Source organism: Leptonotus elevatus, chromosome 5, assembly GCF_054856555.1.
Source record: "Leptonotus elevatus isolate MCC_2025b chromosome 5, RoL_Lele_1.0, whole genome shotgun sequence".
NCBI classification, from domain to species: Eukaryota; Metazoa; Chordata; class Actinopteri; order Syngnathiformes; family Syngnathidae; genus Leptonotus; species Leptonotus elevatus.
Genome location: NC_141243.1, coordinates 3212245 through 3233834, shown reverse-complemented (window position 1 = coordinate 3233834; position 21590 = coordinate 3212245). Strand labels below are relative to the sequence as shown.

General features: G+C 40.4%; 1 protein-coding gene and 1 long non-coding RNA gene across 3 annotated transcripts in view; one reads left to right on the top strand and one right to left on the bottom strand.

The window, feature by feature from the left end:
• Nucleotides 1–21590, bottom strand: part of smarca2 (SWI/SNF related BAF chromatin remodeling complex subunit ATPase 2) — a 31491-nt gene that overhangs the window by 9471 nt on the left and 430 nt on the right. For both annotated transcript variants that reach the window (XM_086075010.1, XM_086075011.1), the window contains exons 2-24: nucleotides 19420–19684; nucleotides 18943–19072; nucleotides 18319–18705; nucleotides 18061–18162; nucleotides 15410–15662; nucleotides 15214–15340; nucleotides 14474–14647; nucleotides 14210–14383; nucleotides 13628–13801; nucleotides 13495–13548; nucleotides 12553–12683; nucleotides 12389–12446; nucleotides 12022–12098; nucleotides 11786–11933; nucleotides 8006–8169; nucleotides 5496–5562; nucleotides 5288–5398; nucleotides 3576–3818; nucleotides 3393–3506; nucleotides 1880–1984; nucleotides 1716–1802; nucleotides 1574–1620; nucleotides 674–840 (exon numbers count right to left, since the gene is read on the bottom strand). In XM_086075010.1, the coding sequence (XP_085931136.1) occupies nucleotides 674–840; nucleotides 1574–1620; nucleotides 1716–1802; nucleotides 1880–1984; nucleotides 3393–3506; nucleotides 3576–3818; nucleotides 5288–5398; nucleotides 5496–5562; nucleotides 8006–8169; nucleotides 11786–11933; nucleotides 12022–12098; nucleotides 12389–12446; nucleotides 12553–12683; nucleotides 13495–13548; nucleotides 13628–13801; nucleotides 14210–14383; nucleotides 14474–14647; nucleotides 15214–15340; nucleotides 15410–15662; nucleotides 18061–18162; nucleotides 18319–18705; nucleotides 18943–19072; nucleotides 19420–19653 (3328 nt within the window). In that variant the 5' untranslated portion in view covers nucleotides 19654–19684. The remainder of the gene's footprint in view (nucleotides 1–673; nucleotides 841–1573; nucleotides 1621–1715; nucleotides 1803–1879; nucleotides 1985–3392; nucleotides 3507–3575; nucleotides 3819–5287; nucleotides 5399–5495; nucleotides 5563–8005; nucleotides 8170–11785; nucleotides 11934–12021; nucleotides 12099–12388; nucleotides 12447–12552; nucleotides 12684–13494; nucleotides 13549–13627; nucleotides 13802–14209; nucleotides 14384–14473; nucleotides 14648–15213; nucleotides 15341–15409; nucleotides 15663–18060; nucleotides 18163–18318; nucleotides 18706–18942; nucleotides 19073–19419; nucleotides 19685–21590) is intronic.
• The window catches only part of LOC147173347 (uncharacterized), a 52536-nt gene continuing 52448 nt past the window's right edge, over nucleotides 21503–21590 (top strand). The window contains exon 1 of the long non-coding RNA XR_015094763.1: nucleotides 21503–21564. This is a non-coding gene — a long non-coding RNA (uncharacterized LOC147173347). The remainder of the gene's footprint in view (nucleotides 21565–21590) is intronic.

Genomic DNA, 21590 nt, shown 5'->3' with positions numbered 1-21590 from the left:
TTCTTAGGGTTGTTGTAACAGTCATTTGAAAAAGTAAATATTTAAGAGATTTATACAAATAAAGTGCGGTGTAATTGAGATGTATCTGTTTCCCACATTGTTAAATCATTGTTGATAATTATTGTGTGTAATCAATGACATGATCAATGTCATCAATTAACTCTTTAATTCTCAGCCTTTTTCACTGAAGCGACCTCCTTCGCTCCTGGCTGTTTTACTTGATTTTGACTGATTTCGCAAGGCCCACAGAATATTTTGTTCTATTGCTATAAAACATGGAACCGACTAGAGTCTCTTCTTTCATCAGGAAAAAAAAGTATATTTGTATCTGTTCACGTTTTGCAGCAATTAGCATTAGAATATAGCTAAATTTCATCATAATTCATATTCCTGGTGAAAACACTGTCAAAGAGAGCTTGCTGCAACATGGCTCTGTGGCTGATCTCTTATACTCTGCTACCACTTGCTGGACGTTTTTTGTAATAACTACCATTGCTTTAAGCAACCTCTTCACATACAAAACTGCATCTAAACCTTCTGTATGCTCTGGCATAAAAAACAAAAAAAATGCATAATACATTTTTGGGAGTGAAGGACAAAGTATTTAGAAAAAATGTATTTATATGTTTTTTGGGGTTTGAAAGAGTCATTAACACCTCTTGTGCAATCTTACCATCTAGTCGCAAATACTGAAAGTTGCGGTATCCGAAGTAGTCCTCCATGATGGTCATAAGTGTGGTCATCTGGCAGAAGAGCAGCACTCGGTGGTTGGTGGCCTGCAGCTTGGGCAGGACGCGGTCCAGGAGCTCAAACTTCCCGGACGCTCGGTACAAGTCGGGCCTGCGTTGCAAACAGACGGCACAATTACTGATGAACAATATGATTGTCTGCTGCCCAATCACGCTGAAGTGGGGCGTCCTGCCTCAAACTCAAGTGGGATTCATAACGCCTTGACTTCTCTCTTAGCCCAGTGTGGCACTAATATTACAAATATATGAATATGGGTACTGTTATTTTGTGTACAAGTTGCTGCTTTTGTTGTTGCTTAAAGGATTAAAGCAAAGAAAGCTCTGCTTTGGCCTTGCAGGGTGGGGTGAGCTGCGGAAACAGGATCATTTCAGCGAGACTTGATCCTAGCGGCAGTTTTACAAAAGTATGTTACAGACTTGTTGTAGGGCTACTTTAAATTTGTGAAATAAAATCCACGATATGTCTCCTTTGAGGCTAGCCAGTGCAGAGTAATAATTAGAAAACGCTCATAGCAGAACATGTAAGTACCACACACTTATCATTATGTCTGTTCTCACATCACAACACTTTGAAGCTCAAGCATTGGCCACACATGGAGTAGCTGCACGCCAATAACAGCTATTGGGAACAGACGCCGATTATCTGTGACTCCGTCCTTCTGACAAAAACGTCTCTAATTACTGCCACTGTGCTAATAATGAGCTGTAGACAACGCTTGGCAATTACTGGCACACAATGTTGGCTTCACATCAAATCATTAGCTTTTGTCAATAGTGAATAGGAAAAGGGATAATAGGAAGCTTTTTTTTTCGGTCCAACTTACCCACTGATGATGCCGTTGGGGTAGCCCAAATGCTCAGCAAATGACTCCTGCGGTAGAGAATTAAACAATCAAAGAGCGGATTCACTGTGGATAGTTTAGACTTTATGGGATTGCTTTAAATTAGCACACAAATGGAGCTCACCTCGATATGCTGGAACATGTACGGGTGGTTGCAGATCTTCTTCAGCTGCATGATGGTGTTCATAAGGGTCTTCGCTCCCCCTTTGCCCTGACACCAAGAGATAATACAATGTGACGTTCTACAGCAATAGTGATTTGCTAGTTGAGGTCTCGACGTGTTGGTACCTTCTTGTCTTTCTCCGAGCCATCGGTGAGGAGGATTCCCTTTTGCATGTGCCGGTACAAGACTTTCTGTATGGCGGACATGTCGCATTTGACGACATACTCCACCTGTGCAAAGGATGACAAGTCAAAATCGCCAAATTGGAAGCATGGGATGCCACTTTTGGCCAATTGTGGTAAAAAACACAACATGTGAAACCGCATTAAATGTCCCAAGTATAAATCCAGTGAATCCCAACAAGGTGCAAACTGCAAAATGAGAAAAATAATGTTTGTTTTTTTCCAAGATCATTTTAATTGATTATTTTGGTGTCAAAACCCCACTGCGGTGTTTATAAATTCTCAAACTTGAAAGTTCCCCAATGCTTTTAAAGTGTTCAAGGGCAACAGCTGGCAAAAAAAAGTTTTTCTTTGAACCTGCTAAACATGTCTGGGATGCAGAAAACTACAAAATCAGTTTGATGAAGAATTATTTTGGGTGTCACGGGGTGACTGTGATATGCTGAAAAAGTTCTGAGCGTACGCCTTTAATGACGTCACAGGAGGCACAACAGCTTGAGAGAAACAAAAAAAATAATCAACCATACTAACCAGTTGTGGGAATGCAGGAAACTCAAGGAATTTGGTTTTGTCAATTAATCAGAGTAAGTCAAACTGTGATTTAAAAAAAAAAAAGACTTTAAATTTTGCATAAGCCTTCAATGATTGAAAAGGAAGCACAGTAGCCTCAGAACTTTCCCTCTAAAAGTCTGCTAACCAAGTCTGTTAATGTTGATTAATGTTGATCCAGGTTTTTGAATGAATTGTGTCAGAGACTAATGTGATATTAAGAATGATTTCAAGTTTCTCAGTTTCCTTCCTTTCAAAGGAGCATGAGAAAAGGAACATTTTCAGAACTTTTCATTCATGAATTATTTGCTGTCAGACCCCCACTGTGATATGGCGCAAATGAATCAAACTCATGGGGAATTCATAAACAAACTTTTACGTACACTTACTAGTACTTCAAAGCACCGCTGTATAATAAAGTCACTGGACTTGAGAGATCACAAAAAGGCCTTCAATGGCTACCTGAGAATTACTTTTTAATTTGCTAACCAGTCACACATTAGAAAACTCACCACAAAAATTGTTGTCTTAATTATTTTGGTCAGAATGCAAAAAATAAAAAATAAATAAAGAATCACAGACGAAAAGGAGATGGGGAAAACATCAGAAAATAAGATCCAGAAATGTGGTTGCTAATGTATTATTTTTGTGTCAGAAACCCACTGTGATAAGTAAAAAATATATATCTGACTTGAAATTTTGCATACAGCTTCAATGGCTAAAGGTTCAGCATCTCGAGAAAACTACAGATTAATTTTAGTCTGCTAACAAGGTGCTTTCTTTTGGTGTTACACCCCACTGTGATATACTTGTTATTGTTGCTAAAAGTAGATGCCTTTGCGGGTCTATTACTGACACCGTGAAAAGCAGTGTGGTGAAATCATTTACCAAACGTGAACATTCTCACCTTTTCTGGCAGCTGAGACTCCACTTCCTTCTTCAGGCGACGCAGCAGGAAGGGGCGGAGAACTTTGTGCAGACGTCGAATAATCAAGATGGTCTCCTCCTCATTGAGGTCCACCTGGACAAAGGTTTGTAATGATGATCTTATCTATATGAGCAATCAAGAGTGACCTGGCGGAGGACGTACCCTCTCGCCTGTCATCGCGAAGGGAGCGTTGAACCACTGCTCGAAGGTGCTGCAGCTCTTGAAGATGGTGGGCAGGAGGAAGTTGAGCAGCGCCCACAGCTCGGGCAGCTTGTTCTGCAGTGGCGTGCCGGTGAGCAGCAGCCGGCGCGGCGCCACGTAGTGCGTGTTCAGCACCTGTGTCAGCTTACAGTGATGGTTCTTCATACGGTGACCCTCGTCCACGATCATGTACTTCCAACGGATCTGGAAAGGAGATTCCATTCATTCGTATGGAAACAAATTGTAGGAAAATAATGGAAATCAAAAACCTGTGATATTGTTCCTAGATGCTATCATTAGCACCAATGCTAGCCAAAATTGAATGTGATGTGATGGGAAATTTTACATTGTTAGCAGGATTAAAACTTGCGCAGGAGATTACCCCATGGCCTATTAGTCCATCACCTGAAACACTCGGCTACAACAACCAATTTAAACAGTGATGCAAAGTTATGGAAAACCTTTAAATTACTGGCAGAATTCTAACCTGCTTGATGGAGACTCAATTGGTAGATCTTAACAATATTTTGGAAGATAGATGCTAACATTACATTACACCATCGGCCACGGCAAATTAATTTTTTTCTTATAGCACAAACTGAACCTTACAGATACACCATGCAACATTTCGGGAAATTGTTGTTGTTGGGAGGATTTGAACGTTAGCATCAATATTAGCCCAAATTGAAAAACACATATTTCATGCAAAATTCTGAAAATGTTTATGTTGCTGGCAGCATCATGCACGTATGACTACGGGCTTCTCAGCTTTGGTGCCCCACCTTTACTGAATTCAGTGTAAAAGGCAAACGCTGCTATGATGCAGCAATTTTGCAGGATCTTTCAAATGGGACAGGCTTGAACTTTATGATGAAAACTTTTACATTGTTAGCAAGATACACTTTTATATACACTTTTGAAATGGCAAGGACAGCAATAAAGTTTATAACCCTCCAGAAGTGCATTACTAATGTGAAACTTTTTTTTTTTGAGTTATACTGTTTACAGTGGAGCAAGTACGAGATAGAAAGTCAATACAGTGCTGCATCATTTCAAGGTTGGTGTGACGCATTAGTCCTTTGCGATTACGATGCCATTATCAATAATACCCTTCCCCCACCCAAAAAATGACATTTGGGCTCCACATAACATCTGGCATTTAACAAACACGGCACATTCCAGAGGGGAGTATCGACAAAGCTGTCTGGAAAGCGCCGCCGCCGTTAGCTGAGCAATCTCGAAAATCAGAGGCTAAGGGGGCCTGAATTCATTTTTCAGTGCGGTGCGTTGGTCGACAAATCAATGGCGGCACTTACAGTGCCCGTCTTGTTGGCCTCAGATCCCTCTTAGAGTTCGAGAAAGAAATGATAACACCGTCTTATGTACTTTGAGAGACTCACTCCAATAATCTCCCATGTCCTATTTGCTTGCAAGGGAGCAAACATTAGTGCTTCAAACAGGCAAAAGTTTGGTATGAGTGACTTTTTGCAACTATTGTAGTCATCATTCAGGAACCTTTCATGTCCAGTGCTCCATTTTGAGGGAAAATACGCCTCTGAAGTACAAAGGGACGCTGAAAATGATTACTCTTTCCACTATTTTCTATGGGAACACTAACAATAAAGCTTCATGACATAAGTAAGGTGGAGTTCAAAGACAACATCTTGCCTCACCTTGGCCAGAATGTGCTTGTCCTTGATGATGTATTCATATGTGGTCAGCAAAACATTGAACTTGCCACTGCGGAGCTGAGGCACCAGTCCCCGACGCAGGCCGGGGGTACCCTTTTGTAGAAAAAAAGAAAAGGGTTTTGTTTTGGGTTCTTTTGCCATATATAACGCATTCTCAGAGGCTTTGCTTTTGCTTTTTTTTTTTTTTTACCTTGTAAGCAATTTTGACCACGGACGGGCCCCACTTGTCAAGTTCGTAGATCCAGTTGGATAAAGTCCTAAAAGCGAGAAAATTGATGAGAATTAGAGAAGCTAGCAAGTGTCAGGTTACTAAAAGCATTTCTACCATGCACCCAGTCAAAGTATTGCTTGCTATCAGAGACTTTGGTAAGGTGTTCAAAATTGACTGTCAGGTCAGATGCGTTCAACCAAGAGTTCATTTAGTTCAGTGCATATTAAAAGATTAAATCTGAGCTTTAATCTGCCAAAACAGTAATTACGGAAGACAGCATGATTTTCCGCTGTCTGCACCCCCTGGAGGAATACCATCCAATTTAAGTGAGAGCTAAGTTTGAGACACAAAAGCAAGAAAGGTAGTAGAACGTATAACGTTGGCATTTTGGTCAACGTAAGAACAGCATACAAATATTTCACGAATAACACAAGTAAATTGATTACCTCGCAGCAGATAAAAGTTGTGCCTGTTGAATTTTAACCATGTCAAATTTCTATGTGGTCATCACAGTTACACAGTATGCGAGCATAAGTAGGCTCCTGGCTCATATTTGTATGGTAATTAGACTGAGGCGTGCATCCAAATCAGCACGCTGCTTGTGTGCGAGGGCTGGAGTGCCGTCTGAGGATTTGAAGGGATTAATGGTGAGCAAAACCAGCGAGAGATAAATTGCTGGTTTTGTTAAGTAAGACTGAAAGACTGAGGCGCTTGTTTGTTTTATAAAAGTGTGTTTTAAACTCGCATAGTTTTGCACCGCCTCAGCTCTGACATCGAATATTGGTAATCCGGCAGCCGCGTTCGATCGGCGCGGTGAATACCAATTTATAGCGCTTGTTTCTTTCAAAATATAAACTCATTCATCATGCGGCGCAGAGGCTGCCGCTTATCTGTGTTTGTTTAGTCGGCGCAAGACGCGACTTCAAAAAGTAAGGAAGTAATTATTAGCCGCAATCAGATTTCATGCTACTGGAATTTAAAAAAAATTACAATAAAGTTGGGGGGTGGACTAAAATGTGCAAATAAGAGCAAATAGGACAGGGTTTCTGCAGGTATCAGCAAATTTAATGAAGTTTTTAATGCAACTTAAAACTAATTTAAGGCCAACGTCGTGTCGTAATGCCTATGTATATACGCGCACAATCACACACATATACATAGATATAAGCATATAATGTTTATATATTAGGGCTATCAGATGATTATTTTTTTTTATTGGAATTAATGTCATGACTCGATTAATATCAAATTAATTGCATGTTATGTCTGTTCTAATTGTACAATAAAATATTTTCTTTCAAGTTTTTCATTGTTTTTTAATTAACAAAAGTGGACAAATATAGTTACTAAATACAAAAGTGATTATATCTTTTAGTTCACTGATACAGTAATTTTGTGGCAATTTATTCATTCAAGTTACTTAAAGTGGACAGTATGTAGAAACAGTTAAAAATTAAGTGAAAAACATTCATTCATAGATTTGTGTTGAGGTAAGTTTCTGCTACTAGGTGGCATTAGTGTTTCATGTTGGACGTTGGTGAAAGGAACAGTGAGTTTTTCTTTTTAAAAATTGTATTTGGAACATGAAGCAACTTGTGGACTTCTGGCCATTTTGTTCATTGTAAATTACAACTAGTCACCAGTCCCCACAAATACATACATATATTTTTTAATAACATTTTATTATTGGTAAACTGTGTTATAGTGCTTTCCACGACGTTGTATGTGAAATAAAACATGAACAATATTTTTACATCAATTACATTGACATTTTTAACGCCTTTGATTATCGTATTTGATTGCTTTTTAATGACATAAGGCCTTAATTCTAGGAAAAAAATTATTTAATGACTTTTAATTGTTTTTAATGGCCTGCAGAAACCCTATTTGATTATATATAAAAAAAATTGTGATTGGCATGGTTATAAAATAATCATATCTGCCTATTCAAATAATGTGCCTGCCGTAGACGAGAACTCACACTAGTATAAAAAATACACACTATTCATGTTAGCTAAGTGATTTACATTTGAGCTCACACCCCATTTCGTTGCAAGTAGCCTCAATTTTGGCGAAAGACAGTTTAACTCACCTGATTATGACTTCACTTCTGTAAAATGCATTGTTGATTGAGGCTCGCACTGCACTTCTACATGCCGTGCTATTGGAACTGTTGTACTGAGGGACTTTTCATTTGTACCAAGTTAAACGGCACTTTTAATCAGTGCTGTGTGTCCACATGCATGAGTGACATCAACATAAGCGTTTCTTCTAGCAAGATATGCTAAAGGTTGTTACTACTTGTATTTTGTCTGCTGTGTAAGAAACTGCATGGAGGGGATAAGTACTATCACAATCTACATTCTGAATCATCACCTGCTTGACTTCACTTAACACACCAATGCTGTAACGCAAGTGTGAGAAACACCCTGCACATCAGTCACTTGAGAAAAGCCTTTTGGACAAAATCAGGGCGGAGGAGTACTGACGAGAGCGGCACGATGATGAGATAGGGGCCGTTGAGCCTCTTGTGCTCCATCAGGTACGTGATGAGGGCGATTGTTTGGATGGTCTTGCCCAGGCCCATCTCGTCAGCCAGGATGCCATTCAAGTTGTTGTTGTACAAGGACACCATCCACTCCAGGCCTTGAACCTGAACATGAGACAGGAAAGAAGCAAGAGCACTGATTTACTTGTTAATACTCCCAAGCATCCAAACGACAACAACAAAGCGTGTGTGTTTGGAGGACATTCTGAACATGAAAGCGATAACAGCCTTTAAGGGGAGAGATATCAAAAAGCGGGAAAAGCAAAGTGGAGGCGTGGCCATCTGAATAGTAAATTAGAGCAAATCTGCTCTCTTCCCAGATGACTAACTTGTGCATACTGAATACATAAAACGTATTAGCATATAACAAGAAGAGAAAAACAAAACAAAAAGCCCATTTGCTGAATAATCATGAACACGTGAGGCTCAGAGGATGTGCAGGGTTACTGTCAAAGCCTACAAAATTTGACCTCATTTAAGACAGCAAAACAGGATTAATGGTAATTCTCAACAAATGGTTTTCCAGGTTTTGTGTGAAGTCATTGGACTTTGTGTTCTGAGCAGAAACGACTCTGGTGGTTGTCCACAGGGTTAGGGTTCTTTAAAGTAAGGTCATAAGCTAGAGTTAGGACTTCAAATTGTGGTTTTCAGCCCAAATTAAATGTTTCAAGTAGGGACGAGCCCTTACTGATGCTATCGGTGTTGGGTATACTGTACATCTGTACTCATTTGTAAAATCGATACAACTATCTAGCTATGTCAGCTGTGTGTAGATGCATTCAGTTAAATATGGTTGACAACACTCAAACTCTGCTCAGGCAGCGGAGGCGGCCACTCCCATCCACTAAGCATTGTTGTTTGTGAGCCCCGTATCTCCTACTCCACTCCAGCTGAGCCAGACGTGTTCCTTTCAAGTTCAACTCTACTGCCGCCGCCCCTGCCGCCCTCCATCTGCACTCCCCCCTGCAGGGACTGGATTCCAGGTTGGTCTTTCCAGTTAACGTACACACAAGTTATGATTTGGACTTCAACTCTTGGTACTTGTATAAATGTGGAAATTGTAGTGCAACCCCCGAGCATTGCAGAGCAGCTTCTCTCCATAAAAATAACAATAATAATAATAATAATAATGCATTCGATTTATATAGCGCTTTTTTGGACACTCAAAGACGCTTCACAGTGGTTGCATTATTCGTGTACTCACACATTCACACTCTGGTGGCAGTAAGCTAGTTAAGTAGCCACAGGAGCAGGCAAGGATGATCCTACCCCAGTTGTCCTGCAGAAGTGCCAAATACAGGTCTAGAAAGTAAAAATCCTGCCACAGTTTGGCTTTAGCCTCAGGTGCTAGGTAGCTAGCTAGCACCCATGGTGCTCGTTTACCTGCTCGGGAGCTAGCTAGCTAGGAAGCTCTAGGGACAAAAGCCAAACTGTGGAAGGGTTTTTACTTTCTGGACCTGGATTTGCCACCTCTGTTGTCCTGACACAGTTTTTAGAACTGAGATGTTTTTTTTTTTTTTTTCAGGCTACAAATTAAATGTGCAGCAAGACTGTTGTATGTCAGTAAGTATCTAACTACAGCTATTGTACTGCAGATCTCGCAGGTAGGTCAAGGTCTTCTAGTGCAAAATTGGAATCTGGCTCTGGTGGCTATAGCATATAGGGGATTTCTTTGCATAAGAAAGTTGCTAGACAAAGTAAGCACCAATTTTTCAGGTTGTAGTGGTGGCATTTGGCATTTGACTGAAAGTTGACAGATGAGCAGGGCGTGGTTTCAGCGCTTGCAGCACACTGCGTTCAAGAGCTGAGATAAATTTGATTTGTCATGAATTTGAAGCCTCATTTTATTGTATATACAATTATTATTTTTTAAACATGTAAATGTGAAATTTGACAGGGTTGTTAGCGACACTCAAAGAAATTTAGAAGATATCTGCATTTGTTTTTCCTTTACATGGACTTTTAAAAATGAAAAGTGCTTCATCCATTTGCTCCACTGAAGTCATTAATCTTCTCTTTCGGTAACTAAGAATATTACATGAACTTGTCTCCTTGTCCAAAGATTGATAAATGATGGACTGTAATCCATGTGAAAACATAAAAAAACTAACATTTAGAGTTGAGAATGAAACCAATTTTACTCAAATTGTATGAGTCAATCCAGTAAAGAAATCTGTTTTCTCACATGTCACTTATGATTTATGGCAAGTTCGACTTTCACTTAGATACAGTATGGAGAGAGCCACTCGGGGAAATAAAGATTGTTCAACCTCTCGGTAATTGGATGAGTAGTCTGAAATGCACAAAATGTTCACACGGGATCATTGGTGTTGCATTTTATTAATTTTTCTTCTGCAATGATGTTAGCTGTCAGTCGTGAAGCAGCGTGTGCGCTTTAATTGGTCGGAGGTCTCGCTGTGAGCTGACATTGCTATCTGCCCTTTTGATGATCGGAATTCAACACCCCCCCAACACACACACACACACATACCACCTCACCATCTAATATTCCCCACTATCTCCTCATTGTCTCTGAGGGGCCGCACACTATATTGCAGCCTTCCTTATTGGGTCATGCTTGAATTATTTTGAATATAAAATGCCAAAGCAAGAGCGAGATAAAAAGTTCTCAGTTGAAGCGCCGGTAAACCTTAATATTGGTTATGATAAGAACCTCTATTTGCTCACAAAATGCTGGTCAGTTGCAGATTTGGCTCAGAGTCCTATCAAGGCAACAGTAATGGGAATAACTACGGGAAAAAGAAAGCTTGCAAAATACTGACAACGTTTAGAAACATTTCCGCATACATCTGAGCACCAGCCATCCTCTCCAACTTCATTGAAACCGTAACACTGACTTGAAATTGCACGGCTACCGCTTTTATTTTTCTTCTTGACCATGTACAAGTAATTAAGGTAATTTTCCCCCCTTATCAGATAGTTTTGTCATTATAGTCACAGATAGGGGTGTTCCATATCATACCTTCTACGATATTACCGGTGTATTTTTTGGGTGATAAAAATTTGGAATATTGCGAAATTGACGTGATGACATAATGCGTAACATCATACGTCTTCGTGTCTATTTGGACGTACATGCGTCGCTCGCTGCTGCATAAAAACAATGTCGGAGCGTGTGAGGCTGTGAGCTGCAGTTAGTTCTGTCGGCAAAGTGGGAGTGAGCTACCTTCGTCGTGTGGAGGCGGTTTGGTTACAAGAGATCATATATGATGCAGAAAATTGACCAATCAGAGACGTTCAAGGCAAAGTAACGCTCACAGGAGGGTTGCCAGTTACGGAGAAAATAATGGACTTTCTTGACTCGTGCAATTTGCAACTGACTTTTGAAGGTTTGTGTTTTCTTTGTATTTAGTAAATGTGCTTTATGCGCTTTAAGCAGTTATGTTACAATTAGACCTTGCAAGGTAAACACTACCTGGCCTGTTCTTATTTCCATTTCATGCCATTAATGGTTGCTATATTTGCACTTTGTTTACGTTTCTACTATTCCAAAGCACCAATCACAAATCTATTATTCAGTAATTATTACCAAAATAGTCAAAAATACTGTAACCGCAAATTTTTTTGAAATATCGTCGTGTTTTCCTTAAGTTGTTATGAATCGTCCTCAATATTTAGGGGGACAAAAGCTCAGTTTTCAGTTGTAACGTGGTTGTGGGTTCACACAGACACATTGGCACTGCACACTGTATGCATGTACCTGGTAGTGTTTGAGCGAGCCGTTAATCAGCAGAGACGACTGCTTCTCCACCCTCTCGATGACGGCGTGGGCTACGCCGTAGTAGGATTGTAGGCTGGTCTCGTCTGTCGGCACGCTGTACTCATCATCCACGTCCTGCTTGGCTGATCTGAACATGTGTGCCAACATCAAAATCACGTGCTCCATTCCATGATTATATGCTGCTTGTTAAAAAAGGAAGACAAGGAATACAATACTCGATAATGTGCTTGGCCCCCCCGAGGGGATCTTCTATGGTCTTGTCATTTTCGCCCTTGGCCGCCTCTTCTTCCTCCTTGTGACATAAAACACACTTTGAGGACCTTTGAGAGTATACTTATTTCAAGAAGTAGCTCTGATGTGGAGTACAGAATTAAGAGTGAGCAGATGTGAAATGTGTACGGCTACAGCCCCCTAGTGGATTAGAAGTGTGGGGTTGTAGTGTGAGGATGTGAGATTTTTCTGTGCATGTGAAGATTGGGAAACACTAGCACTAAACTAGCGGGCTGGCCTCTGTGTATGTGTGTGTGTGTGTATGCCAAATACCCTTACATAATAATTGTATTCAATTCATGATTTACTGACCTCCTCCTCAAACTCGGAACCACTCTCCTCGCTGTCCGACCTCGGCGCAACTTCGTACCTGTGGTAAGTACAAAAATCTAACACTTAAATGAACCGTTAACACAGTGTATTATTGAGCACAGACATCCAGAAACTAAAGGCAAAAGTACAGTGAGTCTTCTCACCCGGGGTTCATTTCGAGCCAGGCTTCCAGCTGGCTGGATTTGGGCGCATCAGTACCCTGCAAAACTTTGCCCGTTTCCGTCTGGATGACCTTGACGGGCAGCTCGCTCATCTGGCTGCTCTCGTCCATGGGCTGCAAACAAACCACAATTAGAAACACTATGTCATTTATTTCTTATTCCTATTTTCATAGCTACCTTAAGGACACTTCCTGCAGGACAACCTGGCCAAATCAATCCAATATGATGATTAAGTGCTAATTAAGATGAAATACATTAACGCATAAGCAACCATCGATCGCTTTGCTGCTTCCACGGCTGCCCGCAATAAAAACAGATAATCCATATAGGGAGGAGGGAGGTTCATATTAAAAAATGAAAGGTTCCTATGGACAATGACAATAATTATTCAGATAATGGCCAACATTATCATCAGGTCTACATTTTGAATGAAGTAATTTCTTCATCCTCTGCTCACTGACTCGATTTATGCTGTACACAAATAATAAATCCTAGTTTTAAATGTGTTATTGTGTGCCGTTGGGTCTCAGCAGACTTAAGTGTAAGATAAACAGCCACATTAATTTTAAAAAGAGCTGCTTAGAGAAATGGCCCATGAAAAAGACAAAGTTATTCTGAAAGACACACAAGACACACTTAAATCACTTTTCAGTTTTAAGAAGCTTTGCGAGTTGGCTTGTGCGAGGAACAGAAAGATAGTACAGGGAAAACAAATAATGTACAAGAAAGCTTCAAGAAAATTGGACGCTGAAGCTGTTTAGCCAGTCAAAGCGTTGAGTGGAGAAAGTGGGCGTGTACAAGCGGTGAGGAAATGAGTTGAGGATAAACAGATAACGCAATGCTTTAAAGTGAGGGGGAAAAATAGAAAAAAGTATTAGACGAAGTTGGGGACAGATAATGTGTTTTAAACGATGACTGACTTACCTCTCCATCAGGTCCAATGGCACTTGTGCCTTCGCCACTTTCGACGTCAAACTTCTAGAGATGGACAACATTCATGTCATTGTTTACATTTTGGGAGACAATTTGTCATTTTGAACTCTCTCGGCGTACGCACTGCCTTCTTCTTCTTCTTCCTTCGCTTCTTCTCCTTCGCCGCCTGTGCAGCTTTGTGCTCGTACACCAGGGTGGTGAGGTTGGCCACGTACTCGTCTGTCTGCTGCAGCAGGTAAGCCAAGCGCTTGTCCTTCTTCTGGTCGATCAGTTTTCGATAGCCCTCCTCGTCCTCCGCCTGGAATATATCGACGCAGGGTGTGGCATTATCAATTGCAGAAGAAGCTTGCAATATTATTTGCAGCTTTGCTAAATGTATAAATTTACAGACAGATTATGGTCAGATATTTGCTGTGGAGCCGTCAATTTCAGACAGTGTGAGTTACCAAACCTTTTGTTTTTTAAATTCTTTCATATTTTTTGTTGCTGACAAATTTCTGCTCCACCCTTCAGCCCACAAATCAGTTCTAATATCAAATGTAAGTGTAAATGTGAATTTTTAATTTGGAAGTCGATTTATAATGAGCCCTCTTAGATTTTCGACTTGCCTCCTAAAATTCCAGTTTGGCCACTGTGCTCCTCGTAAAAAAACAAAATTAAAATTAAATAAAAAGTAGCATATATTACGGTAAATTGAGGTTGTTACCATAAGTCGCCTCATTCTCTCCTTCTCAATCCTCTCAGTCTCTTTCTTCTGCTCCCGCTCCGTGTTGGTGTGCCAGGTGGCGATAGCTCGGGTGAGCTTCTGCATTTTCCCCGACATGGATCGGTGGTACTCCTTGAAGTCTTTAGCATGTTGGAGAATACTGTTAAGATACTCCTAGAAAAACAAAACAACAAAAATGCTTGACATATTGTCGCTCCTTAGTTTGTTGCCTTAATTTTGCCACAATAGTTTTCTTTTCTTAACCTGGTGCTTCTGCCGGCGCTTCTTCTCCTGCTCCAGCTTCTGCTGCTTCTCCAGCTTCTCGGTCATGCGTGCCTCCCGCAGCGTCTGCCGCTTGCTGCGGCGGTACGCCTTGGAGTTAAGGGCTGTTTCCAGGGTGGTATCACGCCGCATGCACGCCACCACGTCCTGCCTCAGCTGGGTAGAGGGGCATATGGCAGAACCTCCAAAGTCATCAAATGTTTGAGAGTTACAGCAACATTGGCAGGAATAATTCACTTAAATTTTTTGCAAGATCTGGATCTTCACTGATTCGACACAACAGTTAAGCATGTGTTTTATTTTTTCTAACGCACTCATATTTACCATATCTGCCTGAAGGAAGTAAAATGTAAAACTATTTTTAGCCTTACTTTTTAAGCACCTTTGGACCCCTTGGAAATACAAAAACGTTTTAGCCTTACTTTACTTTTTAAGCATCATTGGGTCCTTTAGAAACATAGAAATGAATAAAAGTTATGATTATTAAGACTTTGTTGAAATTATTGTTTTAAGGCCACTAGGATTAAATTTAAAACCCTCCATTAATATATTACTGAGATTTAGATTTGTTCATTATTCTGGCGCCTTTCAGGCACTTCAGCGAACATTGTGTTCCACGTTGGAGGTTCATTTGTATTGTAATACATATATCAAAATAAATATGATTTAAATACAAAAGGGTGCTTTCTGATATAGTAGAGAGAAAAACAAAATGTGCAAACCTGCCGCTGGAAGTTGAGGAGCCGCAGTGCCTTGAGCTCAACCGTGGCCTTGTTCCTCAGGTCTGGCGGAAGGGAGCCCGGCAGACTCTCCAGCTCTTGGATACGATGCGCGACCCGAGCCTGCAGCCTGGTGGACATCATTATGAAAGTGATAAATATAATCAACCAGTTTAAGGCTACAAATCAGTCATTTTACCTGTACTCCCTCTCCTGTAGGATTCCCACCGGGTCCAGGCCCTGTGGTTTCTGAATGGGCGTGACGCGGTTTTGCTTCTGCTGCATTTGTAGCATGGGGGACACCTGTTGGCCTGCTGGCTGAGGGGCCATGTTGGCACCCGGTTGGGGCCCGGCTGGCATGGAGGCGGCCTGGGGAGGCGCGGGTGACGGGCGACCGCCGCTCACAGGCGGGAGGTGCTTGGGGGCACCGGCTTGATTGTCACTGCCTTGGCCTGGAGATAAGGAAGCTTCGTCATTGGTTGCTTCTAGTTTTTGGTCATTAAAAAAGACATTTTGGAACACAGGTATTGTTGTAACAAAGGACTTTGATTTGAGTTTCATCTGTTTGTGCTGTTTGGCAAGAAGGAGACCAGAGTGGAGATGTAGATGGGCCTAGATTTGCGAACTGACCGTCACCCACCATTGGAGGGGAACTCAAGTCAAAGATTTTAATGGCAACAATATATTGTTCAATGCGCCTCCACTAGTATAAACTCAGCGTTCCGACTAATATAAGAGTTAAGAAGATCAATTGAATCATTTTTATGCGTAGCTCCAACAAGTGCTGTCGGCTGAAATTGACGTTGGGTTTGCATTGTGAACATCTGTTTTCTGGGTTTGATCACCTGATTGTGGAAAAAAATCCTCACTACGTCTCCTAACAGACTCCAACAAAATGTGAAGCTAAGGTGTAAACTACAAGATTAGCTGCTCACATAGCCGGCGACTGGCTAGCTGCCATTTCTTCAACAGAATTTTTTTTCTTGAGAAGTCAGTGATGGCATTGTGGTTTAATCGCCTGACTTCAGTACAAGCAGGGTGGGTTCAACTCAGTACTGATGTGAAATGGAGTGAAAATGGTTTTCTGTATCTGCGTGTGGCCTGTGATTGGCTGGTGTACTTTTTCCCAAATGCACGATGAGTTGCATTTTTATGTATAAAAAGTACTATATAAATAAGGTTTGATTTGATTTGAAAGGCAGTAACTTTTAATTGTCTATAACAGATTTTTGGGTTATAACACTGCCTCTTCCATTTGTACTTATTTGACAGCATGTAAATGTACTTTTCTGTGGTCAGAGACTTTTTAAGAACCACAGAGTGAAGATACGGATAAAAAAAAAAAAGCATTATAGGAACCACTTTGATGAAGTAGAACATAGAATATTTTGTTATTGGGTGGATTAACCAAAAATCATGATTCGCTGTCTCCCAAAAGTTTGAAAGATGTTGCTTTGGAGTTACATCAGCTCAATTTAAAAAGTGAGGGCTTTCTTTCTCATCTTTCGGTCAGAAAGCCAGGAAAAGTGAAGAGATGTGTTGGAGTTTTAAGGTAATTCAAATTTGATTATTCTTTATTACGAGAGACAGCCTTGAGCATGCTTTTCATTCGAGCAGGGAAAATGTTTGTGGGTTCAAAAATGTTTTATTCACTTTTGAGTATTGCAGCCATTTTAAATTGCTCAAAAGATGAGTCATGTTACCAGTAGGGTTGTGGAGGTCGGGTAAAAAAAAAAAAATAAAAAAAAAAAGTGGTACATGTGTTATAATTCTTCATCCTTGGCATATACAACTCTATTGAACTGTGGGAAAAATGCAAAACATGTCTCCTTTTAAGGGCAAATGATGAGTTTCTATAGGAGATATTCTGTTAGGCCACTAAAATGGATGTTATGCTGGGTTCTTGAAAATTGGGAAATGAGACATCACAAAGTACCACAGTTTCACCATCACTGCTCATTGTAATCGAATGAAAGTGTTGCGGAAACCTTCAGACTTTTAAAACTTTACCTAAGTTGAAAGATGAGGACATTAATCTAATTGGAAGTTTAGTCCGCTTGTTGACAGGAAAAGAATGAAATGAAAACGTATTTCAAAGTATTCACTTCAGCTCCCTTTCAAAAAGAAGAGCGTGACGCAAGACTAAACATTGAAGTTTCATCAGCTTCAAATTCTGTTAGTTTTTTTTATGATGTGTGGCATGAAAGCGTGTGTTGTATTTCACTGCAATACGTACTTTTGGGTCTTATGTATTATATATTTATTCTTGCTATAGACGGGTGGGTTTGCTCTGCTGTCAAAAGACAAGCTTGTGTAGATACAAGCTTTTTACCTCTGGATCTGATAGTCTCTTTTGTCTGAACCTGGCCATTTTCATGTGAGCAAAAGTATTGGAACATGTGTTAATGTGTGCTTTTTTCCCCCACACAAATGTTTATTTAAAGAGGAACCCCAACTGTAATGACAAGTTAACTCTATATTACTTATTTGGTTGTTATGGTGTATGAGATTAATTTTTCAAAAATAATTTCTAGTTTAATACATTTTGTAGAAACTTTATTTGGACGTACGCCGCCATTGTTATTTACGTCGCAACGCATTCAGTGACGTAGAATGGCGGCTGGCTCTCTGCCAAGCAATGTGAAACGCTTATAAAGAAAGAAAGATAAGTCTACGTTACATTCCTAAAGGGACAATCAAAAATCAAGAATGCGTCTGGTGAATGACGAGAGGGAGAGGGTGACTCTTCCCGATCGCATTTTGTTTCTTTAGGAACAGGAATTGGCCAATACTATTAGAGAGGAAAATACATGCTGTCTACAGATTAATAGTGCCATACCAAATACATACCATCGGGCCAAGGTTTGGGCCCTGTGCTTTGATTGTGACCTTGCATGGCTGGTGTGGGGCAGGGGCTGGACTGGGCTCCACTCAAAGTTGCCATTGGCATGCCTTTGAACCACAACACATTTTCAGATGTTAAAAAAAAAAAGGGTGCAGACTTTCAAGAAACTAAATTTTTAACAATATTGTCAAAAATAAAATAATTGACTTTAACTTATTTTTATTGAAAGAGTTCGTTATTTTCTTAATAACATGCCTGCCTACCTTGAGGTCTATTGTAAGGACTACCGCTCGCCACCTGTTGCTGCTGCTGCTGCTGCATTGTGGGTAAGCTCCTCTTGCCCTGCACAGCCAGCTGGAGATTCTCAGGCAGCGGCTGTCCACGGCCCAAGACCTTGTAGGCCAGGATCTGAGCCCGGAGCTGCTGCAGCTGGGCCTGACTAAACGTTGATGGCCCCCGGCCCTGCTGGCCCATGCCGGACATGTTAGGTACGACGCCGCTGCCCCCGCCTCCCCCTTGCGGGTCCATGGGCATCATGGGGCCCGGCTGGGAGGAGGGCATGTGGGGCGGCGTGGGTCCTCCGCCCCCTGACATGGGGCTGGACGCGTGCTCGTGTGCACCCATCGGAGATGGATGGGGAGACATGTAGCCTAAAGTAGAAATGAGGGTTCAAGATCAGAGACATCTAAATACCTTTTATTACACTCACAGTTTGTTAATTAAAGATTAAATACCATACTTCCTTAATTAGTGTGGCCCTTAATGTAGCAGACACACTTACCAAATTAAGACAATTAGACCATCATTAGAACTAATTTCAAAAAATTCCCCTCAGCCAGTATTTCAGGAAATATGGTTCAAATAAATTAAACAATGTTGATATGTACCCTGGCTATGCTGGTCCATTGGGCTCTGCGGGGGGCCCATGCCACTGTGGAGTGATCTCATGCCCACGCCTTTCATGTGACCAAAGTGCATCGCGTCTGCCATAGCCTTGTCGTTCATTCCCTCCATGGGCTAAAAAATCAGGAGCAATGATATTAAGACTACAATTAAAGTGTCAACAATAATACAGCAGAACCACTTTTTGGGTGATGCCACTACAGTAGGCAACCAGTGTTGACCATAGGAGAAATATTCCCAAAAAAACTTCTTCTTTTTTTTTTACAATTTTACATGTTAAGAATGTTAAAACTTTACAATATTGAATAAAGGTTTCATTAACTGGAACAAATTCACAAATTTTCCACAAATTGTAATGGGTAAAAAAAATAAAATTAAAAAAAGTTCCTCCAGCAATACACAGGAACAGGTTTTATTGCCCACAAATGCAGTTAAAATTGGATGAATTGTCTCGCGTTTACCTTGTGCATAGAATACATCATCTCTTGCGAGAAGTCACTCTGCGCCTGTCCCTGCATGCCATGGGCCGCATTGGGTGTTCCGGGCCCGGGGCTGGGTCCCATCATGCTGTGAACGGAGCCAGGTGACGGGTCCGGTCCGGGACTGGGGCCCAGGATGGGACCGGGTGAAAGGCCCGCACCCGGGGAAGGGCCAGGATGGGACATACCACCTGACAGGTCTGAAGGGGTGGACATGGACTGGAACCCCAGATAGTAAACAGACCACCTTCAGGGAAGAAAATCGGTTTCAGTGCCACTAAACATTAATTGACAAACTTAAGTCATAAGATAAAATTGTAATCAAGTTTAACTGGATTCAAACTTTTCAATGCTAAAAAAAACCTTAATTACAACATAGCAACTTAAAACACTATTATGACAATAATACTAATAGTGATCAAATACTTATTGACACAATAACCAAATATACAGTACAGGCCAAAAGTTTGGACGCACTTTCTTATTCAGTGCATTTGCTTTATTCTCACGGCTGGTTACTCTGTAGATTCTTGCTGAAGGCATCAAAACTATGTATGAACTGATGTGGAGATATTTACATAACAAAAAAACGGTGAAATAACTGAAAACATGTTTCATATTATAGATTCTTCAAAATAGCCATCCTTTGCTCTGGTTACTTTTTTGCATACTCTTGAGCATTCTTACGTCTGGGAACTCCTTAAAAACTGTTGGAAAACCCTTTCAGGTGGCTACCTTTTGTTGCTCATTAAGAGAATGCCAAAAACGTGCAAAAAAATAATCAGAGAAAATGGTGGCTATTTATTTATGTATTTACTTTATTATTTTCACCTTTTTTTGTTAAGTACATAACCCCAAATGTGTTTGATAGTTGTCATAGTTGTCGTCATAGTTTTGATGCCTTCAGTGAGAATCTACAAGTACATAGTCATGAAAATAAAGCATAGTATTGAATGAGAAAGTATGTCCAAATTTTTGGCCTGTACTGTATGTCAATTGTGAGCCATTTTAAACACTTGTAAGCACTTTATTAGGGTAAGTAAAAAGCTTACGAGCCCTCTATTTGTAGTCATTTAAAAGTAAAACACAAATTAATGAATCAATCTCAATATAGCTTGAACTGGTCGATGACCTGATTATAAAAAATAATTGTAAATCGTTTTTATGTTGAAGTTCCTGTGAGTGCCACTAATAGTGTGTGTTTGCTATGATGGGTCAAATGCAGATTTCAAATGTTGAGGAAAAAAATAGGATGATTCTTCTTTGGATAATGATTTGGTGTTTCATTTAATATAATTAAGTTGAACAGTTAGGGCTTTGGAGAGCTTTTACATGTTAAAGTAAATTTTAATAAAAATGACAGTGGCTACAAATACGCTTGTATTGACTTTGATATACAAAATAAAGGGAATGCTACATTTAAAGCAATGACAAGTTTTTTCATATTGTAAAATGTCTACATTGTATCATGCCCTCTCGAACTGAATGTTGAATCTAACTGAAACGTTCCACTTTAAAATGTATGCGCCTATGTAATAACCATTTTGTATAAATTACAATTTATAGTCGTTCTCCGTTTTGTTAAATAGAAAGTACATTTCTCCTCCATTTTGTGTCAATTAAAACGGACGTTACCCCTCCATTGTGTGTCAATTAAAACTTAGACTTTATGAAAACACATGTAAGCCTATGTTTGAAGAGATCACATTACATCTTGCCCAACTATTTTTTTAAAGAAAAAAAGGATGAGTGTCAATGGAAAGTGAAAGTAACTCCTCTAATCAAAGCTTCTTCTTTAAAAAAAAAAATAATAATAATCATGAACTGCATGTTACTATGATTACTGTACTGCAGTCTATTTGGCACAGAGCGCCAAGTGCCCCACATTCTAGCAAGTAGCAACGTTTTTATAAAACATTACACCCAGCGTTAACCACAACATGATGTAATGTACCAAATCAAAAATGTGTCTTAATAAACGCGAGCGCCGTTAGCGTTTTGCTCCCAAGGTAACACTTGAAGCGGACTGTTGATTGGATCATGGCTTCCCCCCTCCAAAAACACGGTGGCCATGATGGCGGAACGTCACTTGTGGGATCAAAGTCAGCACAGTGACCGGGGCTACAGGTAACCACGCACGGCTTAGTCACATC